Raw genomic sequence first — 25,319 nt, 5'->3', positions numbered from 1 at the left:
GATCATCCAGCTATGCTCAGTAAGGGTACTTGCATTCTTACACAGCTAGGTTTATAAACACCCTAGTGTTATGAGGTTAGTAGCCTCATATGAACCTATGAAGCCTGTACCTATGCAGGCCTCCCAACCTGTTTTGCCCCACATGGCTTGCTGGTGGCATCTACTATAAATTCACCAGCACTCTTGTATAAATCAGACTTGTGCCATGGCACTTGCATAATGTACTGTGTACTGTAGTCTGTGTAGTTAGGTAGAGGTTTTGCTCTCACTGCAGTGATTGGTTTTGTGTGTGTGTGTGTGTGTGTGTGTGTGTGTGTGTGTGTGTGTGTGTGTGTGTGTGTGTGTGTGTGTGTCTAGATAGCAGAGCAGAAGTATGTTTCCTACAGTTACATCTCCAGTGCCATGGATTGCCAGTATTGTTATACTTGCACATGCCTACACATCTATTTCATGTTGGCCTCCCAACTTCTTGTCTCCCACATAGCCTGCTGATGTAATCTACTATAAGCTCAGCTGCAGTCCTGTATAAATCAGACTTGTGCCATGGCACTTGCATAAAGTACTGTGTTCTGTAGTCTGTGTACTTAGATAGGTGGGGGGTTTAGTCTCACTACAGTTAACTGTGTGTGTGTGTGTGTGTGTGTGTGTGTGTGTGTGTGTGTGTGTGTGTGTGTGTGTGTGTGTGTGTGTGTGTGAGCTCATGCTTGACATTACAGACAACATTTTACACCAACATGTGGAACACTGTTATATCTTCCATATCTGACACTGCTGATATCATTGGCTATAAAGTGTTGCCTGACACACTCCAAGTCAGACTTGTACCATGGTGCTTCTGTAAATTACTAGGTTTTGTAGTCTGTATAATTAGGTAAGGATTCTATTTTCACTGCAGTCAACTTTGTGGATGTATATGTGAGCTCATGCTTGACGTTACAGAGAGCAGTTTACACTAGGATATGGGACACTGTTATATTCTCCTTAAGAGACCCTGCTGATGTCATCAGCTATAAAGTGTTTTCTGAGAGGTGCCAAGTTGGACTTGAGCTGTGGCGTTTGTGTAATTTACTGAGTTCTGTAGTCTATGTACATAGATAGGTAGGGGTTCTATTCTCACTGCTGTCAACTGGGTGAGTGTGGGTGTGTGTGTTTATGTCAGCTCATGCTTGACATTACAGAGAGCATTTTACACCACCATGTGGGACACTGTTATATTCTCCTTAACAGACAATACTGATGTCATCAGCTATAAAGTGTTGTCTGTGACACTCCAAGTCGGACATGACCTATGATGCTCATGTAAAGTACTGAGTTCTGTAGTCATTGTATTTAGATTGGCAGGGGTTCTGTTCTCACTGCAGTCAAGTGTGTGTGCGTGTGTGTGTGTGTGTGTGTGTGTGTGTGTGTGTGTGTGTGTGTGTGTGTGTGTGTGTGTGTCTGTGAGGTCATGCTTGACTTTACCAAGAGCATTTTACACCAGGATGTGGGACACGGTTATATTCTCAACAGACGCTCCTGATGTCATCAGCTATAAAGTGTTGTCTGAGACACTCCAAGTTGCACCTGAGGTGTAGTGCTTGCATAAATTACTGAGTTCTGGAGTCTGTGTACTTAGGTAGGGGTTCTATTCTCATTGCAGTCAAGGGTGTGTGTGTGTGTGTGTGTGTGTGTGTGTGTGTGTGTGTGTGTGTGTGTGTGTGTGTGTGTGTGTGTGTGTGTGTGTGTGTGTGTGTGTGTGTGTGTGTGCGCGCGTGTGTGCGTGTGTGTGTGGGTGTGTGTGTGGGTGTGTGAGATGTTGCTTGACATTACAGTGAGCATTTTACACCAGCATGTGGGACATTATCATCTTCTCAGTAGACACTGCTGATGTCATCAGCTTTATCACATATTTGGATATGCAATACTCTCACCAGGGTAGGGTCAGGGACTGGAGTGAAGGTCAGGCAGAAGTCACATCATCCGATACAGTAAACATTACAGTGACATAGCTGTTAATCTATCCACATACATCATGGTGTGGTCTGTAGGCCCTGTGTTATCTTGCTAAGAAAGTCCCGTAATCTCTCCAACTGCTACATTTGCCTGGTGAGGTACATGTAAAACAGAGCATTATACACTATTAGTGTTATGATGAGGTTTGATTACAATGTTGTCATGCATTCCTAAGATCTCAGTATGATGGTGTGACTTATGATGTGCACAACATAGGCTTTCAGCAGCAGTGTGGTCAAAATACAGACTGCTATCCACATGTGTTCCCAGTGCTAACATCACTGAGTTTCTGCATGGCAGGACTGTTGTCAATGCTGTGATTAATATGGAATTCCACTTTTCAGATGGACAACATTAGAAACACACATTTCTGCATTTATTTGTACATTGTGTGCCTTTGTCACCATGTTATCATCACTGGTGGACTCAATGATTGCACACAATATACAAGCATCAGCAAACACGATAAGCCAAAGGCCATATACTTTAGCCTGAACTGTGGAGAGAAGTCAAACAGTGAAGGGCCAAGCAGCAATCACTTTGGTATGCCAATGGTGATAGCTCTACTGATACAGGTTGATTCACCAACTTTCACATGCTGTGTTCTGTCAGTGAACCATTTAGTTACCCATCAATTGACATAAGGGTTAATCCCCAGCTTGGAGGTTTTCTCAATGATACCTGTGGGGGGAGTGTGTCAAAACCCTAGGCCAGCTCACTGTAGGCCGTATGCACTGTCTTACCTTCATCCAGACCTATCACAAGGAATCAATGGGCTGTGACAACTTCACAGATCACCTATGGCATGACTCAATACATACACCTTCCTGATATGGTTGAATACACAGTCCAACGCACCCTCCACATGGCCTATGTTCCCATACAAGGGTGTACATCAACATGCATCCACCTGAGTTGGAGGGACAGTATCTGATGCATGTATAGTGACATCCTGACTCTCCTTGACTGTGAGACAGACCAACACGTCATCATGGACCGCTTCTACATGTACACTAGTAATAGTCTAGGTGTGTGCAACAGACTAGTGTGAGTTGTTAATGCTAGATCATGTCCGTTACAGCTGATAGATGTCCTCAAAGAGGTCATTGAGGGCATGCATGATGACAACAGTATTGTCCTGTGGAACTGGACCAGACAAGGCATTTGACACAAATCCACATTGAGATATTCAATCAACACTATCATATGTGATCATAAACAGCTATTTCACCAAGTAGGTAGAGCAGTGTGTGACATGTGACACCTCACTATGTTGAAATGTGTGTCATGACCTATATCTCAAGTCCAGTGATCAGGTCAGTACATCAGGGGTGTCTGTTAGGTCCTTTCCTGCCCATTAGTTAAGTGATGTACATCACAGATGACATACACATGCTGTGTTCAAGCAACTGCCTGTAGTACTGCAGATTGTGTGCATTCATTTGCAACAGCTGTAATATCAGTATAATACAGACAGTATCAACATATACCAAAAACTGCCGCCACAGCCATGACAACACCTGCATTGACAAGAAACATGGACGTATTTGTTGAGTCAGGAAACAAAGACATCATCCAGGTATAATGTGGACATCATAACCTACAATCAGACCAATAGCTATGTAACCCATGTCTTACTGTAGATGGTAAGTAGTGCACCCACCAGTGGTCACAGTGCTGACTACTCCCTATAATGTAACACAAGTACTGGCTATATGAAGGACATGTATATCAGCCTTCAACACACCAATAGCTGTGTACAATGCACCCTTCTCCATGCACCTCCATACACATCTTCCATTATTGTGTAACTGAATTGTACCACCTTTGTCATAGTGCACTAATACACAGCTTATTGGCCATACCTAGGAATATGCATTACTGTCTGAAGGTGCAGAACAGAGCTTGTTACACCAGATGCATGTGTGCTACCTGTTCTGCTTATGCACACACTACATATATAGGTGCTTGACAACATTAATGGCATGTATATCATTCATGACAGTGTGGATTGTGCCACAGATATATATATATATATATATATATATATATATATATATATATATATATATATATATATATATATATATCTGTATGTATAGATCTCTACTTCAGTAGATCGAACTTTTACAAATTCGAACCACAAATGGCCGAGACCATATGTTCGGACTTGTAAAAGTTTGAACACTGAAGAAAAAAGTAAAAAAAAAAGCAAAAAACAAAACTAAACATCTGTAGCAGGGGGGAGTAGCCCCCCTGCATCTCCCACATCATCCCCTTACTTAAATATATCAACTCTGAGATCGCACTACATTGCAGTAAAGGGAAATCTTCCCATTCCGCACTGTACAGAGATCTTCGTTCAGTCCAATCAAACTTTTACAAGTTTGAAAGTTTGAACATATGGTCTCGGCCATATGAAGTTCGAACTTGTAAAAGTTCAATCTACCGAAGGGGGACCCATACATATATATATATATATATATATATATATATATATATATATATATATATGAGTGTGTGTGTGTGTGTGTGTGTGTGTGTGTGTGTGTGTGTACATATATATATATATATATATATATATATATGTGTGTGTGTGTGTGTGTGTGTGTGTGTGTGTGTGTGTACACACACATATATATATATATATATATATATATATATATATATATATATATATATATTTACACAATGCATCTAGCCTGTATTGCTCATACTGTTGCATACAGGTATAGCAGTGTCCCTCCTAATACCTCCTACAGATATTAAAGTGTCAGGACAGGTTACCCTCATACAGTGTGGATGTATCTTAATAGTTGTTCAAGTGTGTGTGTGTGTGTGTGTGTGTGTGTGTGTGTGTGTGTGTGTGTGTGTGTGTGTGTGTGTGTGTGTGTGTGTGTGTGTGTGTGTGTATAGGCTCATCTGTTATCATGTCGTATATGTTATGTCAGAGGCGTGGGATTAGTGGTGGTATTATTCTGATATTGTCCGTGATTGTGGTTGGTTCTTGTAATGTTTTCCAGGATCCTTTAACTGTGGCCAGCTTGCTGAAAACATCTGCTGAGAGTACACTGCATATCAGTTTGCACAACTTCACATTATGCACCCTACCCCAGTTGTATGTCAGATCCCTCACAGATGGCCTCTGTATTATTCATATAAGGATCTTATATCACGCAGACATCCTCCCCCTTGTTATGTCACCTTTTGTGACAGTCACAGACAACAGATTCTCACTGTACAGTCTGTACTGTACCATACAAGATATGTGCTTGGTGCTGCTGCTACACCCATCTTCCTCTGACATGCCCTACTCTGCTGTACAGAGGAAGTTTCAACTGTTCTCTTTCTCTGTGTTCATTCTTACAATTCATCTGTGTGTCCCTATTCAATACACACACTTCCTCTGAGTGATCATTTTACATGGAAGTCCCATGTTCTGTTACATATCATTAACACAGCTTCAGTACAGAATGACAGGAATGGGATATCACAATACTCTGCATTGTAGGTACACTGTCCTGTACTGTGTTTGGACCATATACTTCACATTCATATCTCTCACCTTTCCAGATATTCCCAGGATGCCCAGATGGTTACCTTATCAAATATGTGGCTTTCTGCCATATCACTGGGATGATCTATGCACTGCTGTGACTCAATATAACATACATTTGAGTGTATACCTCTCAACTGTCCTAATTTGTGAATGTCCAGATTTTATCTCATATTTGTGATCCTTTCCTCATAACATTTTTGGTTACTGGCAAATCACTGACATGTTATTGTGGAGTGAAGTCAGAAACTGATGACTGACATTTGAGTTTCAAACTCATGCTCTTCATACAGTTCATGCTAATGTACAACCTATTTACTCTATCAACTTTCTAAGTTTGGAAGTGCAATATTAAATATCTGTCCCAATTATTGGGCCTTTGTCCCCATATCTTCCTCAAAGGGTTTGACATGTATGTTTATGTTTCATTCTATTACATCTATGTGACATTTATGGTAATTATGTCCCTATTTCTGGTTAAATGTCCCTGTATTATGTTGGCCTTTGTGGAGATATGTTGAACTAACAGATTCACAGCTATCTGTGAAGCCCTGGTATTCACTGCGGCATTCTGCACACATCAGCAGACCGTAGGTGCTCTGTTTTACATGCAGTTGATATCCGCATTCACTTACATGGTTTTCTGGCCAGCAACACTGTTGCCAGCCCTGAAACCTAGCTTAGGCACACTGCACTTCATTAATATATGTTGAGCGTTACCCTGTGCCACTCACCATCGCTGTAACATGTAAATATGAAGTTTATTGAATCCTGGGAAGTAGTTACTTGAAGTTTGTGAATTGCTTTAAGGTAATTACAAATTTCATTAATCTGCCCATCCCCCAACTGTGACTTTTTTCTTTTAAGATTATACACATTAAGCTTTTCTTTATATGTCTTCTAATGCCAACTCTGCACCACATTTTGTTACCTTTCTGTTAACTTCCTCTGCTCTGTTAGTGTCCTTCCATTCTCTCAAAAGAGGATGATTCAAAAACTGCTCACATTGCTCTTTCAGTTTCCCTGCTTTAAAACCCGCATTTGCGTGATTTTGCGCCAGTATACAACTCCGCACAGCTCCTCGTGGTGCCCTGCAGAGTGATACAGGCAACAGAGAGACCCAAGAGAGACTTTTCCAGATTTAAGTATTTTTTCTCTGTTTTTTTGTCCGACTGCCTTTTCCCACCTAAAAGGCGAATTTCTAACTGATCTGTGCTTTAAAAAGTTTAAATTGCATTTGCCTTCTGCTTTTTACAGTTTTTGCACTTGTTTTGTATCAATTTAAGTTGTTTTTGTATTGTATAACTGTTGTAGGCTACACACTAAAGTGTGCTAGCCTGTTTATAGCATTTACAGTGTTTTCTGTGTGTTTTTCTGCTGTTTCCTGAAAAAAAAAAAAAAAAAATCCTCTTTTCCCACCTTTGCTGAACTAGATTAGTCCAGATTTCAGGTTTTGCTGAATTCCGGACTGTGGTATAGTTTTCTGTGTTGCCCATATCCTTACTTGGATAGGAGGAAGCTTCTCTGTTCATCAGTGAGAGTGGGGAGCTTTGAGCAGCCTATCTGTCCCTAGAGGAGTGGTCTCAGGCCTGAAACTAGTAGCTTATTGGCCGTTTTGGGTCAATTCCTATCTCTTTCAGTTTCCCTGCTTGAAAACCTGCATTTGCGTGATTTTGCACGATTTTGCGCATAGCGCAGTATCGGGCAGCGCCGCTTAAACGGGTTTAAACTATTCCCAGCTCCACAAAGTCTGCTCTTCACTTTTTCCCTTAGAAATGTTCTAAATCTCAAAGTAAGCACTCTATTTTCATTTTAAAGCCCTGCACTTGCTCGTATAAGTAATCTTATAAGTAAGCACTAATAAACTGAAGAACTACACCCTCTTATACTCCCTTTAAGTACTTGGATCCCTATTGGTCCTTTTTGATAAGTCAAAAAGTAGTTCCTTATACTATTCTGGCATGTCCAAAAGTCAGTTTCGGGTTTACTCTCCAGTCCAGCTGGTGAATCTGGGAATCTTGAGGCAATGTTACAACTGCCTTATGTACACAGACCACCCTCTCCTCCCCCCAACAAGCTCAAATATATGTGAGAGATGCAACTATATAGCCAAACTGGAGGCCGAGCTCTCTCAACCCAGTACTGGTGCAGTCAGTCAGGAGGAGAAGGTAACCACACACATCACAAATCCAGTCTCACATAGACCTATCGCAACAGCAAACCAAACACATAAACACACAAAAACATACTTGGAGGCTCTAAATAAAAATCTGCCCAAGCAGCAGAGACCTCCAAAGCAGACATCCAAGCAACCACTACCCCACAACAATCCCCATGTATCACATAGTTCACAAAGTCAGTGTGCCACACAGTCACAGCCCTTAAGGCTAAACATCACATAATACACTTGTAATAGGTGACTCTATTGTCAGACACACTGACGACCCACTCACCAGGCTGAACAAGGAGAAGGTCACTGTAAGCTGCCTGTCGGGTGCCAGGATCCGCCACATAACACAAGCACTCAGGTCACTCCAAAGCAAGTACAAATATGACTCAGTCATTGTCCATGCTGGTGTGAATGACCTGAAACGTACCTCCCTGGACTACATGAAAAGAGACATAGAGGAGCTCTAGGTCAGTATGACCCTGACCTTGAGTAGCATCTTACCCTCACCAAGAATGATGCCACAGTATAAAGACAAAATCATCAATTTTAACAATTGGAGTATTGGTGTCATTCAAAGGGATCCAGTGTCTGTCAGCCTGGGATGACATGCTCGACAAGCCACATTGCTTCGCTAGGGTTGGCTTGCACCTGTCACCCCTGGGCTTTCAAATATTGGCTAAGGCTCTTGCCACCCCCATAGTGCTTTTTTTAGGCAAGGCTCAAAAGACAAACCCACCTCCATAGACAACACAAGGAAAAAGAAACTAAGGGTAATGCTGCTCAACGCCAGAAGTCTAAACCTTAAGATGCACACACTTGAGGCTCTCCTCAGTGTGGAGAATATCGATATCTATGCAGTAACAGAAACCTGGTTCAAGGCTTGCGAGAGCACCCCAGCACTACCAAGTTATACCTAATACCATGCTTTTCGGCCCCAAAACTCAGACTGAACCACAAAAGGAGGGGGAGTATCCATATTCATCAAAGATACCCACACTTCCAGGTTAGTGGCACTGCATGAAGCATCGGAGACCATTCATGTGCAAGTAACAGTGGGCAAAACTGCCTTTCAGTTTGTAGCCTGCTACAGACCACCCTTCCAAACGCAGGAACCCCAGTCGGCTTTCCTGAGAACACTGGAGAATATGAAAGTCTCTCCAAACACCATTATATTGGGTGACTTCAACTACCCAAACATAGACTGTGAGCACTACTCAAGCCCTAACACCCTCGCCCAATGGTTCCTAGAATTTATAAACTCAAATGCTATGGAACAACTGGTCACTACTCCCACAAGAGGGGAAAACATATTGGACCTGATCATCACCAACATGGGGACTCTATGTTTCATACCAGAGGTATACCCCTCATTGGTAAGATCTGACCATAAATTAATCTCACTGGACATCCATATCCCATCCCCACCCCCAGCCAAGGAAAACACGGTGAAGAACTTCTCAAAAGCAAACTTCACACTTCTCAAAACCGAGGTGGAATCCTTCACAGCCCAGTGGAAAATACAGCCCAAACCGCAGAATCCTTTACAAACGCATTCTATGGACACCTACAGGAATGCATGGATCGTGCTATCCCAAATAAAACTAAGACTCACTTCTCCAAAGGCAGGAGACCTGTCTGGTGGACCCCAGCCATAAATAAGCTATACAACAGAAGGAGGAAGCTACTACATTATAGAGTAAAATCCCAAAAAGGGAAGGCGTCTCTGATCAGTACTAGCAAGAAACTACGATCCCTCATAAAATCATCTAAGGCCAGCTTCGAAAGAAAAATTGCACAAGACACTAAATATAATCACAAGGCCTTCTTTAGTTATGTCAGGAACCTGGGTGGCAACTTCCAGATATGCTCTGAGTTAGTGCAAAATGACAAAAAATACACTGAACCTACAGACATTGCCAACATCCTGGCAGACAGGTTCAGTGCAAACTTCTTCCCCCCCAAAAGAGCCAATGTCTATCCCAACAGAGTGTAGCCTCCCTGACATCACAGATGCACAGCTGAGAGCTGCCCTCTCCAAAGCAAAAAACACAGCATCAATGGGACTGGGCGGTGTCCCGGGCTGCGTCTTACACGAGCTCCAAGAAGAACTGAACCCTCACATAAAGTCACTGTTCAGTCTCAGCCTTACTACAGGATATGTACCCAAGGAATGGCATACAGCAACAGTGGTCCCACTCCACAAAGGTGGTGCCACAATGGACCCCGGAAACTATCGCCCTATAAGCCTGACTAGCCTGGTCTGCAAAGCTATGGAGCGTATCATCATGGAACTCATAAACAAAGACACTGGGAACCTCCAAACACTGGATCCTACCCAATTTGGCTTTGTTAAGGGCAGATCTTGCCTCTTGAACCTGGTCGACTTCCTTGAAACAGTCACCAAGGCCATAGATGAAGGGAAGGTAGTCCACACAGCCTACCTGGACCTCGCAAAAGCCTTCGACATGATACCCCACTTGGGCATCATAAATAAGCTCACCAGCTTAAATATCAACCCCTATGTCACAAGATGGGTTGCAAACTGGCTCAGGGATAGAACCCACATGGTCAGAATTGCAGGTGCCATGTCAGACTCTAAACCAGTTACAGGTGGCGTCCCACAAGGCTCAGTCCTGGGACCTCACTTGTTCGGTATATATTTCTCTGAGGTACAGCTAACACGGGAGGACTATGGCTGACAAAGTTCGCAGATGACTGCAAACTGGGTCCCATAATCAACTCACCGACTGACACAAGCATCCTCCAAAAGGGTCTCACAGAAACAGATAACTGGTGCCAGAGCCATGGCCTAAAGTTAATGCCAAAAAGTGCATAGTCATCCCCTTTGGGAAAAACAAAGTGTCCACAAATTACCACATAAGTGGTAATCTATTAAGTACGGAAGAAGTAATTAGGGATTTGGGGACCCAAGTAGATAGCAATCTCTCCTTTGACAATCACATTGCCAAAGTGGTTAGAAAGACCTTCTATATAGCCCACCTTATCACGAAATGGTTCACATCTAGATCAAGAGAGGTCATTGTGCCCCTCTACTCATCACTCATCAGGCCCATAATTGAATACAATGCCCCATTTGGGATGTACCTTACCCGACACCTGCAGCAACTGGAAAGACCCCAAAAGTACCTCACCAAGAAGATCAAGGGACTCAAACAGATGCCCTACGCAGTTAGGCTAAAGAAACTCCAAGCTCTACTCAGTTGCTTACCGCCTACTCAGAGGCGATCTGTGCCTGACGTATAAAGCCAGGTCCAACCCAGAATTAATGGATATGCCCCACCTCAGGAAATCCAAATCCCTTAGAGCTACATGCTCCAGGGACTTAAACCTCAGCACAGAAATAAATAGGGCATGCTGGAGGGACAGATTCATATCCCAGAGGCTCCCTTCACTCTGGAACAAAATCCCAATCCATGTTAGGCAGAGCCCCTCAATGACCCTCTTCAAGAGAAATCTTCACAAGTGGATGGGAGATTGTAGGTTTACCCCTGGGATCTCTTCTGTGTCCCTACTAGACAGAGGCACAGTAAACTAACCTTAAAAGGGCTATCTTCTGTGACCTAATGTACAGAGGCACAGTCAACTAATCCAAAAGGGTGGCGAAAGCCAAACACACTCTGGCTAGGCTTATAAATGCCCTAGGGCAGATAGCCTAGTATCAACCTATGAACCTATGAACCTATGTGGGTCTCCATGACTATATAAAAAAGGACAATAACTTCTATCTGAACTATAAAAATCTATTTTTTTTTCTTTTTAATTCTGCTCTCCATCAGGCCGTTCTCCCTCACAGGCTGTTCTCCCTGATTTCTGCACTCACCAGTCCCTGAATCCCTCCCAGTGGATTTTTTCTGGGTTAAGGGGGCATAATCATTTGTAAGGTAAGCTCCTTGACTCCCTGAGAAGTTAACTTCAATAATACTCATTGCTAGGACCAGTGAATGAATTATCTCATGAAGAGCTATGAGCATGGAGCTTGGGAGCTGTTAAACTCATAGTGAGTGTAAATTACCGTAGCTATTGAAGCAGCTAATGCAGTGAGGTCAGAACATCATCGTCACCCCCCTTACATTAACACTGAGATTTCTTCTGAGGCTCTTGATCTCCATCAGAGGTTGCCCAGGTATCAAGTCCCCCATCCCCCCAAGGATAGGACAGCTTGACGTTGGCTGCTTCATCCTATCTCCTCAGCCAGCCCTAATGGAAGCTTGGGCCCATTCCCAAACTCAGGTTGCCAGTGGTACACACAGATGCTTTGCCTCTGTGCCATTAGGCTGGATAATTGTGATACCTATTTCTATGCATTTAAGTATCCCAGCAGCTTTCTTAGTAACGTGGGACTTGATAATCTGACCAAATCTGACCAAAATGTGATAATGATGTTTCATAGCACAAAAAATTTTTTTTTTTTACTCTGGCTTACTGCTTCATTTCTCACATTTCATTTGCTAGAGTTTGCTGAGGATAAGGACTGGTTAACTAAGTCTCCTTTTCTATGATCCATGTATGGTGCTACATTTGTGCTTTAAGTAGCTACTAGAAATGTTATTAATTCATAAACTGCTGTGCTGGAATGCTTTAACGTGGACCAGCCTTGTTAAAGGTTTGGCTTCAGCATCTGCTTCCATCCCTTGATTTGAGCTAACTGTTTAGGTAAACTGACACCCTGCACTGAAACTGAAGAGTAGTGTGTATTGCTTGAGCTTTAGTGAGCCTGGATTGTTACTGCTCTTTTAGTTCTGCTAGAAGGCATCTTCAGCTCTGTGTTATTAGTTTTATTTACCTGTTAAGCCACAGTGTTACTTAACTATTATTTTGCAGCTTTATATAACATGCATTGTCTTAACTGGCTGTGAATGTTCACTGCAGCTTTGGAATTTTAAACTTCTGTTTATCTCTTTATTTTAATAAGTGATGTTCATTTGCAGTGTTACAATTGCTGACATATCAGAGGTTCGATTTATCATACAGTGTGCCTAATTATAAATCTCTCACTTGTTATTTATGTGCTTTTTTATTCATGGGTAGATTAATGGAAGGAGTGAAATTGCCTGTCAGTCATCCCCCAATCCTTCAACTAGTCATATAATATGGGACTCTTCTAGGTTAAGGACCTCTTTGTTGCCTTCTACCAATATGACCTCTTTGTTTTCAATGCTGAGGTGTTTTTAAGATGTTACAAATTTAGAACAGCAAAACATCATAAAGTGGGGAGCAGAGGATATAGCTGAAAACTAACAGGAATTACCATAACTGTCTGAAGTACCTCTATTTTCAAACTTACATCTGTGAACATCTGTGACCTGCACTACCCCCACCCCAACTCTTTTTACAAATATGTTTTCTAAAGTCATTTAGATCCAAAACAGGTCTGACCTGTTGGATTTCCTTCATCTGGCTGACTGCTGTTTACTGCCTATAATAGTTCTTCTGGACCACAACTTCTGTTTCTCCATGTCTCAGTGTAATTCATAGCCTTGGACTAAATAGTATTAGCACTGGTGTAGCAATTTGTTGTGTTTCTGTTCTTGATATGTCAAGTTTATTCTTGGGGCATGAGTGAATTGAAGATTACTCATGGTTTACTATCCGCCTGCTTATCTTTAGACTTTTCTGCTATAGTTATCTGACTTTACTCACTGACCTGATGCACAGTCACCCAAGATGGTTAACTGTGAATAACCTTAATGCCTAGAATGATGATGATGATGAATATGATACCACTGAAAGCATCATGGAATTATTCCATATTATAGAGTTCTAGCTTTGGTCAGGTAGCTTGCTACCTCTACTACTCAAATTCCAGGGACTTGATCTTCCAACTTGGTGTTGTGTTCACAAACTTGGTAGTAAAGCCAGTTTTGGGTCTGATCATCATTTTTGGCACATTTCAGGTTTGGTCAACCAGTTCTGAGATGGGTTGCGACAAGGATTTACAGAATATAAGTGCCGTTCTTTTTATTTTGTTGACCAGCTCTTTGATTGGATCACTAACAATGATCCTGATTGTCTGGATGCTGCTTATAATGCAGCAGTATCCACTGCACAGGATTAAGTGACCTACTGTGTATATGACCCAGGGTAGTGGAGCTTTTCAAACTGTGACACAATTTAAGAGTTTCACACTGGATCAGGTGGAACAGGGGTTAGGGCAAAAATGAAGGAAGATTTATCCCTTGGGAGTCAAACTCAGCTTGTATGCATACTCTGCGATACATGAAACAATGATCTCCTCTTGTAAGAAGGCAATGTCCTTGTCCAGGAACATTTCTTACACATCTAATCATCTGGAGATGCTCTTTAAATAGGTTATTCAGTCCAGCCTGTCTCAGTTTTCATGGGACATTTTCTTTTCTTCAATATGCTAATGCTGCATGCCTCATAAGTTTCTCTAGATCAGATGGGATCTCCCTGAAGATGCATGTATGGTACACTACAGTGGTCCTAATACACACATACATGACATTTATATGCTGCATTTTATTATGTCACATGATAACATCAGGGAATTCATTTCATTTGTATGAGCAGCATACTGTGGTGTGGACTCAAGGCCTACTTCACTGGTTAATGTGTACCTTGAGTCTCTGGGTCAGGTTGTGTATCTAATTGTCTGAGAGCTCTTGAGAGAATTATTTCTTGCATCTTGAATGAGGCCTTGATTACCTCAACTCACAGAAAGCCCCATCTGGATCCAGTCAGTTTGGTTCCATTTATTTATAAAGTTATTGAGGATGTTTTCCTATTTAACATCTTCTAACATACTTGATCCTTTTTAATCTGATTTTAGACTGAGGCATAATACTAACAATGCTGTCAGCAGACTGGTAAGTGACCTCACTGTGATAACAGGTATAGGTTTAAAGTCCTTCTTGGTCATCTCTAATCTCTGTCTGTGGCAACTGACACTGTGAGCATGGAATTGTTATGGACCATCTTTTAATCCTCTGTGGTTTACATTCCACAGCACTTAAATGGGAATGGTTCATATTTTACCATTTGGGTTGCACCCAGTATGGTGTTAATTCTTCCAGTAGCCACCTGCTGATTTGTAAAGTTCCTTAGGGCTCTGTGTTAACATAATTGTTGTTTGTTGTGCATATAATGCTGCCACAGGAGATTATATATGGAAAGGTAAGAGCTATTACTGCTATACTGATGATATTCAGTTAGTACCAATCTTTTCCCCAGACAAATGTGCAAGACTTTAACATACTAGACAACTGTTTGCAATTGATTTTTTTTCACTGCATTGCCTTAAATCACCTAAAGTTCAATTTGCAAAGAAAGATGTCATGTTTAGGCTTGCCACTGCCCATATTTTGCAGGTTCCATTACTATCTCCTCTAACTTTCTATGGAAGGTCTCCCACTGTAATGTGCATCTTCTCTATGAGATATAGATGTGATTCTTGACAATAGGTCGGTACTTAAATACTGTGTATCATCTGTTATAAAGACATTTTTTCCATCTAAAAAATAATTTTCAGAGAAAGCACTTGATACCTTCAATGGAACTTATAAAATTAATTCACTCCCTTGTATCTTCTTACATGGAGTATTGAAATACTGAAATGCCCTTTATCTTAGGCTAGTAGATCTTGATCTGGTGTGGCTTCATTAGGTACAGACCACTACAGCCAGGCTTTTGGCTGAAGCTTCATGATCTGGTCATACTGTTCCTGTCCTTATGGAGCTACACTGTTTATTGGTCATTGCCAGATCTGCATTTAAGATCTTAGTTCTGACTTTTTATTGCCCTGTACAGTCTAGGTCCTCCCTTTTTGCAAGAGCACGCATACAAACATATAAACAGTGACAATATAAATATGAAAAGAGCAGGACAAAGCAAAAAATATAAACAAAAGTATTAAGGAGACTTGACAGCAGTCCATAAAACTATTCAGGATTACTTGGAAGCCGAAATTCTGATGAAGTCTCTGTTTTCAATGCGACGAAAGTACTAGATCAATAAATATAATAGCAACTAGAAGAGGAATATTTGGTGGTATTCATGCTTTAGTTACTAAATTTCGGAGAAGGTTAGCATACTAGGAGATTTTCTTGTAGACATATGCATCAGAATAAATTTAATTTCAGAAGAAAATGCCTTCAGTCAGGTAGGCACCCTTACAACCTTCTGAAATGTTAGCGAATATGGTACAAACTGGGGGTGGGGTTGCTGATCTGCATGTAAGTGGTCCAGCAGTTTGCTAGACATCACCATCCATAAAGGGTTGTACTCATGGAGGAAGATGAAGGTGCCAGAGCTTTTTAAGGATTCTTTTGTTAATAGGATGTCAAGGAATAGAAATCTCCTAAGGAAAAGGTGTTTGTCTCCTTTAGTAACAGTAGACAGCAGAGATGTAGGTTTCACAATGAAACAGATGCAATTTTAATTCAAGTCTGATCTGTTTACTTACCATAACAAATATTCCTTGAATGACAGAATAAACCAGAAATGTTAGACGAGGTAGTAAACACGGTAAAAGGTAAAATGCCTTTATGAGGCAGTCCATGATGGATGACACTAGTCATAAAGAAATGAACACATGTAATCATGTAATTTTTTGGAAGAATGATTAGTCATGGGAATCTTATTTAGCAATCTGTCAATATCCACCACCATATCACCAGTGGTCAGACAAAGGTTAACTTGTGGAATGCTAATTGTGCAGATGGCTGTAACTGGCCTACGTGAGTAAGTACTACAAGTTAACAAGGATACTGATACTGTGTGCAAGAACATGCATATGCATCTTCAGTATAGCATTTTCTACAGATCAGATAATGAAAGGAAAGACAGTTTCTACTTCAGCTTTTCACAGCAAGCACATTTTATATCTTCCTACTTCAAATTTTCTGAAGTACATTTATTCAGTAATAGAGGATCATGTAATACAAAAATATTACCTGACTGATCCCTGTCCTGGTTGTAAGTGGACAGTCGATCGTCATTCATTCAGTGAACAGTAGCACAATGCTTCATCTGAAGATCTGACAAAATGAACTGGAAAGGTGATGCATTGAAAGAATAAAAACAAAACATTTGCCTCACCTGGATAAGGACTCCGGGCTGGTTATCAGAGTAGGTGGTAAATGTCTGCGTCTGTTTAGTGGGGATGGTGGTGTTTCGCTTGATCAGAACAGTCATGACTCCTCCAGCTGTCTCGATACCCAGAGAAAGGGGTGTGACGTCAAGTAGCAGTAGGTCTTGCACATTCTCAGACTTATCACCTCCCAGGATGGCAGCCTGGACAGCTGTAGTCAGAAGCAGTAACCATGCTATTACTGGGCATGTCTGTTTCAACAACAGATCATAAATATGACAAAAGCCATATACATGACAAAAACTTTGATGACTTTAAGAGTTTTCCTGCTAAGGTACATGTCTTACCAATGTTTATTTTTATATGGCTGGTTTCATTAATATTACCAATCATCACACAATGGTGTAGGATACCAGGTCACAGTATGAATACATGATGTGAAGAAGCTGTAACTCCACTTTCAAGATGAACTACCTTATAGAAGTTTATTAATAACTCCCACATTTCTTTATGTAAGTTTATTAATAATTCATGTCAAAGCTTATAAAAGTACAAGACTCCATTCTGGCAAGATCCAAACATACACTGGCATTACAAAACTATCAACTCTAAGTTACTAGAGATGGTGGTAGTGATAATATTTGACATAGCATTATGTTGTTTTCATTTCATGTAAGTTTTGAAATATTCTTTACAACATTGTTGAGTTGGCTATTGAATTAAAAATGTTAAGTATTTATAGTTAGAATGTGAGATTATTTTATATGAAAAGACAGGTTTGAGCATAAAAAGTAGGCTTAGATTTCTGTATGGTTTAAAAGAATGCTAAGGAAAAAGTTCTGCTTTGATGCTCGTGGGGCACATTGTATAGTGACCAAGTCTTCAGGAAATACACACCAGTTTAGTTTACCTCAGGCGGTAAACAGGCCAGTTTGTATTTTGGGGGATTCTGTCTTGAAGATAGCTGGAGAACAACACTTTATTAAGTCTTTTAGAACTTAGACTGGCAACAGATAGTGACAGTAAGCATGCGTCAACTGCCTCTGAAGAGACCAAGGAACAGGCCTGCTATGCATTCACCTGTGCCAGCTTTGTGGTGAAGACAATCTCTTAGATCGGAGAGTATGAGTTAGCAAGTCTGTGGTAGATATAGCCCAACAAAGTTTCTTAGTGCCAATAATCTGTAAAAACAGATAAACAGGCTCCTGCATTTAACATTAAAATGTTGTAAGGGGAATTATTAGGCATTATGCCCTCATGTCTACCACAGGACTTCTCTTCTGAAGTTGGTAGGCTACAATCATACTTTAAGCCAGAGGAACACAACTTGATAAAAGGATACAAACATACAAGGGCATCTGGATAAGAGCTGGAGTCTCAAGCCTGTAATTTTGCTATTGGAGCTACTCTCCATACTCTTATATGGTTGTTGTATCTTTCAAATACTTGTTTTCACATAATTGGTATTTGCTTTTTGCCTTTCTTTGGTGAGTTCAGAATGAGAAAACATATTTTTTTGAAACACTCTGCTTGAATTTCTCTAATTCAAGCATTTGTATTTGACAACATGGTACAGCTTCCATAACATAAACAACCCCACATTTTCCAAACTGACTGTACACAAAATAAAGTAGATCAAAAAACAGTACTGAAAAAAAATCAGTGCACAAAAAAGTGAGTTGGAAGTTCACAACATTCTTCAACAAATGCATTTGTGCATAAGCTATGATGTTTTGCTGAAATGCTGCAGTTTGAAATTCACAGATTTATGGGCAAATTAAAATGAAGTTAAACAAAAGTCACTTACACTGTTGAAGTACTTTCCATATTTGTTGTTTGGAAGAATGTGTTTATATTATGCTGTTATTATTGCTGTCCTTCACTTTCCCAGTGTTTGCAGTTGTAGCTCTGCATCCCAGGCCATTTACTGGTGAGGGCTCATGGAAAAGGTACTTTCTATTTGGCTGTTAGTGCTGAATGATGGGTATTGACAAGTCAGGAAGGCAACAGGTGCCATAGACAAAAGTTAAGGCCTGGATGTGGGAAAATGACTTTCAGATGTCAAAAGAGATGTCCTGGCAAAACATTCACTACAATACTGCCCAAGTTGTTTTCAGAAATGGTGGATAAATGCTGACTTCAAATGAGGATATTGTCAGAAGGCGGAAGCAACGTGTTCAGATCTCCTGAATCTGATAGACACACCTTTCTCTGACGATGCCATGGCAGAAGTAGATGAGGGGATGTATCTATTTCAGTACATGAGATCAGTGAGGCAATTAAACAGTTCTGCTAGTGCAAGACTGCAATAGTGAATGAGATCTAGTCAGAAATGCTGAAGGTGCTGGACAATGTTGGGCTGCTCTGGTTAACATGTCTTTACAATGTTGTACGGAAGGCTGGGAAAGTATCTAGTGATTGGGAAACTAGGTTAGAGGTTTTCATTTCTCAAGAAAAGGTCAGGGAGGGGGGTTGTTCCAGTTACACAGGAGTCACACCCATCATCATCCAAGGGAAGCAAATGTCAGGGTGCCAGAAAGGAGATTTTATTAAACAGTTAATTCTCAGAGTCCGGAGAAGAAATACGGATTACATCAAGGCTAAGGACCCATAGATCAACTTTGCTCAGATATTAGAGTGTTCATGAGCATTGGCCAGTATTGTCTGCATGTTTTTGTCGAGTTGGAGAAGACATATTACGGACTGCTCTGGAATGTCTTCTGGTAGGTGTTAAAACAGTATGGTGCTTTGACTGCATGCCACCTGGTCCTTGTATTTGAAGAGCGAGAGTTGTGTCTGTGTTGTGATTGCTGTATTAAATAGGTTCAGTATAGATATAGCACCTCACCAAGGGTATGTCTTGTCTTCCCTCCTGTTTGTAATATTCATGGATAGAATATTAAGATGCACCCAAAGTGTGGAGAGTATCCACTTGGGGAATGAAGGGGTTGCACCTTTGTCAATTGCAGATGGTGTTGTCCTCTTATTTCAAAGTGATCGATCACTAGAAGAGAGTGGAGCAATTTACTGCTGAGTTTGAAGCATCTGGTATGAAAATTAGCACCTCCAAATCAGAAGTCATGGTTGTGTCCCAGAAAAAGTGGCCTGCAGGTGGAGTGCAGCTACAACAGGTGGAGGAGTTTAAGTATATCTGGTTTGTTAATCATGGTTAAAGGTGAGGGAATCAGGCTAAAAAACAGTGGATTAGTGCAGTGGCTGCAGTTAAAGTAGTTGGTTTACAAAAGAAAAAAAAAAGTATTTCCTTTTTTTCTTTCTTTGTTAATCTCAGAATGGGAAAGTGGCATTTCCAAAACAGTTTGCCTACTTTTTTTCCGATATAATTACTTGTGTTTCAGAAAAAGGTATAGTTCTGACTAAAATATGAAATGGGATGAGCTATACTATCAGGCTATATATTGGGCTGTGGTTATACCATGGATCTTAGAATCTTCAAAGACTATGGAACGACTGCTCTACTGGCCCACAGAAACAGAGGTCAGCTTAATTTGTAAGGTCAGAACTTCTGAAAATAAAATCAGAATTTAAAGATATGTCACATAACTTACCTTAACATATTGGAATCCCTAATTATTTAACCCAACACAATAATTCTGGGCGAATTCAGCTATATGCACATAAACTGGCTAACATACACTACAAATAATATATATGCATAATGGTATTTTTGCATCATCAACAGCAACTTTCTCCACCAATTATTGTTCTGCCCTACAAGTGGCTTAAACCTACTAAATCTAGTTCTTATGAATATGGCACCATTACAGGCAATAACTATAGTTGCCCACTCTTTGGTCATATCTGACAATCAAGCTGTAGTATTCTCCATAAGATCCCAGTCTATGATGCCCTCAAATCCCACTACCTTGAGAGACTTTTCCAATACTAGCTGCCCAACAAAAGCTTCTGACCTAAAGAGATAAAGTCCCCACTGCATGAGCATCCCATAGCCAGAATGTCTGCTTATTCACAAATTTTTTATTGCCAATTAAACTGCTGCAGTAAAGCTTCTGTCAGCATTCTTCACATATCAAATTCAGAAATAAAATTTAGTGGAATCCCAGCATCAACAAACTTTATAACAAGAGTAAAAGACTCCTACCCCTATGCAATAAAGTCAAATCCCAGTGCTTCAAAAGTGACCTCAAGAAGGTAAATAAAGAATTAAGCTAAATGATTAAGGCTTCAAAAACTGAGTATGACTTAAACATTGCTACCACACCCAAATTTAACTATAACGCCTTCTTCATCTATGACAAAAACTTCAGAAATAATACCCAACTTTGCACTGAGTTGATGTCAAATGGGATCACCCACTCTGACTCCAAGAATACTGCAAACATATTAACAGACGAATTTAGGTTCATAGGTTAGTACTAGGTTAACTGCCTTTGTGGGCCATTTTTAAGCCTAGCCATTTAGCCCATCTGAGAATCAGACTCTGGACCTTGTGTTTGTAATTTGAACACCTTAGCCATTATGCCAACCTCCCACCCCTTGAATCAAAGAGTTTGAGTCAAACATTTCCTTTCTACACCTCCATGCTCCCCCACAACATCCAGTCAGCACCTCCCCTATGATCATCTCAGAATGAGCACTAAAAACCCTGTCCAAAACTAAAAACACAAGCTGTAGAAGTCCAGAAAACATATCAGGCTGCTTCATTCTTAATATGAAATACTGCCTCACAGATTCTCTCATAAACCTATTCAACTTCAGCTTTTCCACTGGTTATGCACCAAAAGCTGGGAGAACAGCTGCTTGTGGCCCATTCCACAAGGATGGCCAAACCACTGGCCATGAGAACTATAGACTAATTAGATGACTAATTAGTCCTATTTGTTTCATTTGCAAGGTGATGGAATTTATCTTCACAGACTTTATAAATAAGGATATTGGCAACTTACAATGTCTTGACCCAAACCAATCTGACTTTGTCACGGGCAGATCCTGTCTACATAACCTAAGTGACTTTCAGTTGAAAGTGTTACAGAAACATTGGGTGAAAACAAATTGGTACACAAAGCCTAACTAGACTCTAGCATTACTGATAAACTGACCAAGCTACATTCATACTCTTATGTCACATGCTGGATAGCAAACTAGATAATAGACAGCAGCCATTCAGTCAGGGTTACTGGTATGTTTTCCCCAAAATGGCTTATTCCCAGGAATCCATTCTGGGATGACTAATGTTTGGCATATACTTATTTGACATCAGAGTTGATGTCAACACTCTCTGGCTGATGTCTACAAATTTGGGAATATCATCAACACTGTAAGTGGCACCTGCATTCTCCAAAATAGCATTAGCTGTACAAATTAATGGTATCAGGACCACAGATTAAGGCTTAACACAAGAAATGTAGTACTGTACTCTTTTGATAATAGGAACACCCCCTGCATTTACCACATAAATAGCACCCACCTCAAAAGAGATACTGTCAGTAAAGAGCTGAGCATGTTTGTGGACAAAGAACTCTCCTTTGATAACAATACATCAGCTGTCTTTAGGAATTTTTTTCCTTAACCCAACTAATTATTGAAGTCATATCCTCCACATCCAAGGTAGTTAATTGTCCCTCTCTACTCCTTCCTTAGCAGGCCCATATTAGAATATAACACCCCTTTAGCTTGTACCTTTCCAAGCATATGATCCAACTATAAAAAATATAATGTCTCCTCACCCAAAAAAAAAAATCAAAGCTGTGAACCTCTCAAGCTATACAGAGCTTCTAAAATCTCCACCATTCTACTCTGACTACTACAGACTTCTGTGTAGTGATCTCAGTATGGCCTACAAGGTTGCAAATGGCCCTGTCATGTTTGACTTTCTTTCTACGTGTCCATAAATCTGTAAATAGCACTAACACTTACTCTAAGGAATTAAACCTACATCATAATACAAACAGAACCTTTCAGCAGGAAATACATCTCTCAAAAAGGATTCCCTACTGTTTAAATACACTTCCTCTCCATATCAAACAAAGTTGATGCCATACCTTCTTGAAATTCAACTTAGACATGTAATCATAAATTCACCTTGAGCCTAGATTTCTCAATTTCTTATTGAGAGGGAAAGTAGGTAAACTGCTGAAGCTATGCTGTTATTGGTCTTCTAGTCTGATTGCCTCATATATACCCCTAAGAAACTAAGAGACAATTTTCAATTTAGATCTAGAAGAGAAAAAATTAACATGTCTACATATTCTTTTTTAAGAGATGAAAATTAACATTTTTAAAACAACCAATAAACATTATAATCAGAACTTATACAAACTCTGTACTAGAGTTTCCTTTTAAAACACTGACCTTGGGGTTCAGAAAGGTTTACTGCTTCTCAGTGCAGTAAGTGTGACTGATTCAAGATCACTTTCTTACTACAGTGGAAAACAGGTACCAGGTGTAGTACAGCCCATGGTTCTGATGGTGAAGCTGCATGCCAATGTGGCAAAATAGGGAACAGTAAATGATAATTAACCATGTGATCTCCCTGATAAATGGCGCTGCACTAAAATAGCACTAGAGAGTGATTCAGGGAGTTGCTCTACCATATTATTTTGGACACAAGGAGGCAATACTGTATGCTGTCTTTTGATGGATCAGGTCTCATTGCACAACTCTGGGTTGGTACTGTGAAACCATCCATATGTTTGTGTGTATTTTTGTGTGTAGTCGTGTATGAATGTATTTACTTGGATGTGTATGAATGTTTTACTTGGATGTGCGTGTGTGTGTGTGTGTGTGTGTGTGTGTGTGTGTGTGTGTGTGTGTGTGTGTGTGTGTGTCTGCACATGTTACTGTGTGTCTGTGTAAGTGATGTAATCAATGTAGTGTATATGTCTGGGTAGTCACCCTGTGGGAGGCTCACATTGCAAAGCTACTTCTGTATATATCTGCATGAGTATGTGTTTGTGTGTTTGCACAAGTTGTTTGTGTTTGTGTGTGAGTGTGTGTGTGTGTGTGTGTGTGTGTGTGTGTGTGTGTGTGTGTGTGTGTGTGTGTGTGTGTGTCTGTGAGTGATGTAATCAATGTGATATATATGTCTGGGTAGTCACCCTCTGGGAGGCTCATATTGCAAAGCTACTTCTGTATATGTCTGCAAGAGTGTGTGTTTGCACAAGTTGTGTGTGTGTGTGTGTGTGTGTGTGTGTGTGTGTGTGTGTGTGTGTGTGTGTGTGTGTGTGTGTGTGTGTGTGTGTGCGTGTGTGTGTTTCTATCTCTAGGGGCATGTTAGCAGCTGCCTGAATGTATGTGTGAATGTCTTAGAATGTGTGTGAGCCTGCATGGGTGTTTGTGTGTTTATGTTTGGGTGTGTGTATATGCATGTATGCATGTTTGAAGATGCCTCTGCAACCATAATGTATTGGCTGATAGGGCAAACATTACTGAGGTCAGGTCTGACAGTGCAGTGTTCGATGCTGAGACAGCTTTACCATGTCTCTGAATTACAAATTATTAGTCCCACAATTAGGCAGTCTCACATTGCCCACTTAGTGTTGGTAGTGACAGTTTTTCTGAATCCTAGGTTAAGTAAGAATAAGCAAACAACTTTTCAGTATTTTCAAAGGAATTCAAAAGAAAATTTTCATTACCTACCTGCTCCATAGGCCACTGCTTCATCAGGGTTGATGCTTTTATTCAGGTCTCTTCCATTGAAAAAGTCTTGCAGCAATTTCTGGATTTTGGGTATTCGGGTGGAGCCACCCACCAGCACAATATCATGGATCTGCGCTTTGTCCATCTTAGCATCACGCAATGCCTTCTCAACAGGTTCCAGTGTGCCTCGGAAAAGATCAGCATTTAGCTCTTCAAAGCGTGCTCGTGTGATGGATGTATAGAAGTCAGCACCTTCATAAAGAGAGTCGATCTCAATACTAGCTTGGGTACTGGATGATAATGTGCGCTTTGCTCTCTCACATGCAGTGCGGAGACGTCTGACAGCTCTCTTGTTATCGGTGATATCCTTTTTGTACTTGCGTTTGAATTCTGCAATGAAGTGATTAACCATTCTGTTGTCAAAGTCTTCACCACCTAAGTGGGTATCGCCTGCTGTTGATTTCACCTCAAAAATTCCATCCTCTATAGTTAAGATGGAGACATCAAAAGTGCCACCTCCAAGATCAAAAATCAGGACATTTCTCTCACTTCCAACCTAGAGGCCAGTAAGATACATGTACATTTCAGTCAGTTAACATAGGCTTAAGATCAAAATAACTTTTGTCATTAACTAGTTTGTATTTGCTTGATGCTGTTTAATGTTTAAGCAATAAGGTATGAAGCTGTGTGCATTGTTGTGTAATACAATCAGTCCTTGAGGCAATTCTTATCAGAAGGTGAAACTGAATTGTATACTTCCCATAGAAGTGATACTGTTGCACAATAACACACAGACATGAAGTACTTTAATACTATTATACAGCACTTTACTTCTAATAATAATAGTTCTTTTTGTTGTGTTATTCTGCAGTTTAGCAATAATGTCATTGCATAATATCAACACTATGCTTGTA

The 25,319-nt window shown here is 40.5% G+C and overlaps 1 protein-coding gene across 1 annotated transcript in view; it reads right to left on the bottom strand.

Annotated features, from left to right (window-relative positions):
* LOC122809247 (heat shock cognate 71 kDa protein-like) overlaps positions 1–25,319 on the bottom strand; it is a 162,156-nt gene that overhangs the window by 38,685 nt on the left and 98,152 nt on the right. Inside the window, exons 5-6 of the mRNA XM_044080573.1 lie at positions 24,406–24,961; positions 16,797–16,999 (exon numbers count right to left, since the gene is read on the bottom strand). Coding sequence (XP_043936508.1) covers positions 16,797–16,999; positions 24,406–24,961 — 759 coding nt within the window. The remainder of the gene's footprint in view (positions 1–16,796; positions 17,000–24,405; positions 24,962–25,319) is intronic.

The sequence above is a fragment of the Protopterus annectens genome, chromosome 8.part0 (assembly GCF_019279795.1).
Source record: "Protopterus annectens isolate FY-2018-M chromosome 8.part0, PAN1.0, whole genome shotgun sequence".
Classification (NCBI taxonomy): domain Eukaryota; kingdom Metazoa; phylum Chordata; order Ceratodontiformes; family Protopteridae; genus Protopterus; species Protopterus annectens.
This window is presented reverse-complemented; position numbering and strand designations above follow the sequence as displayed.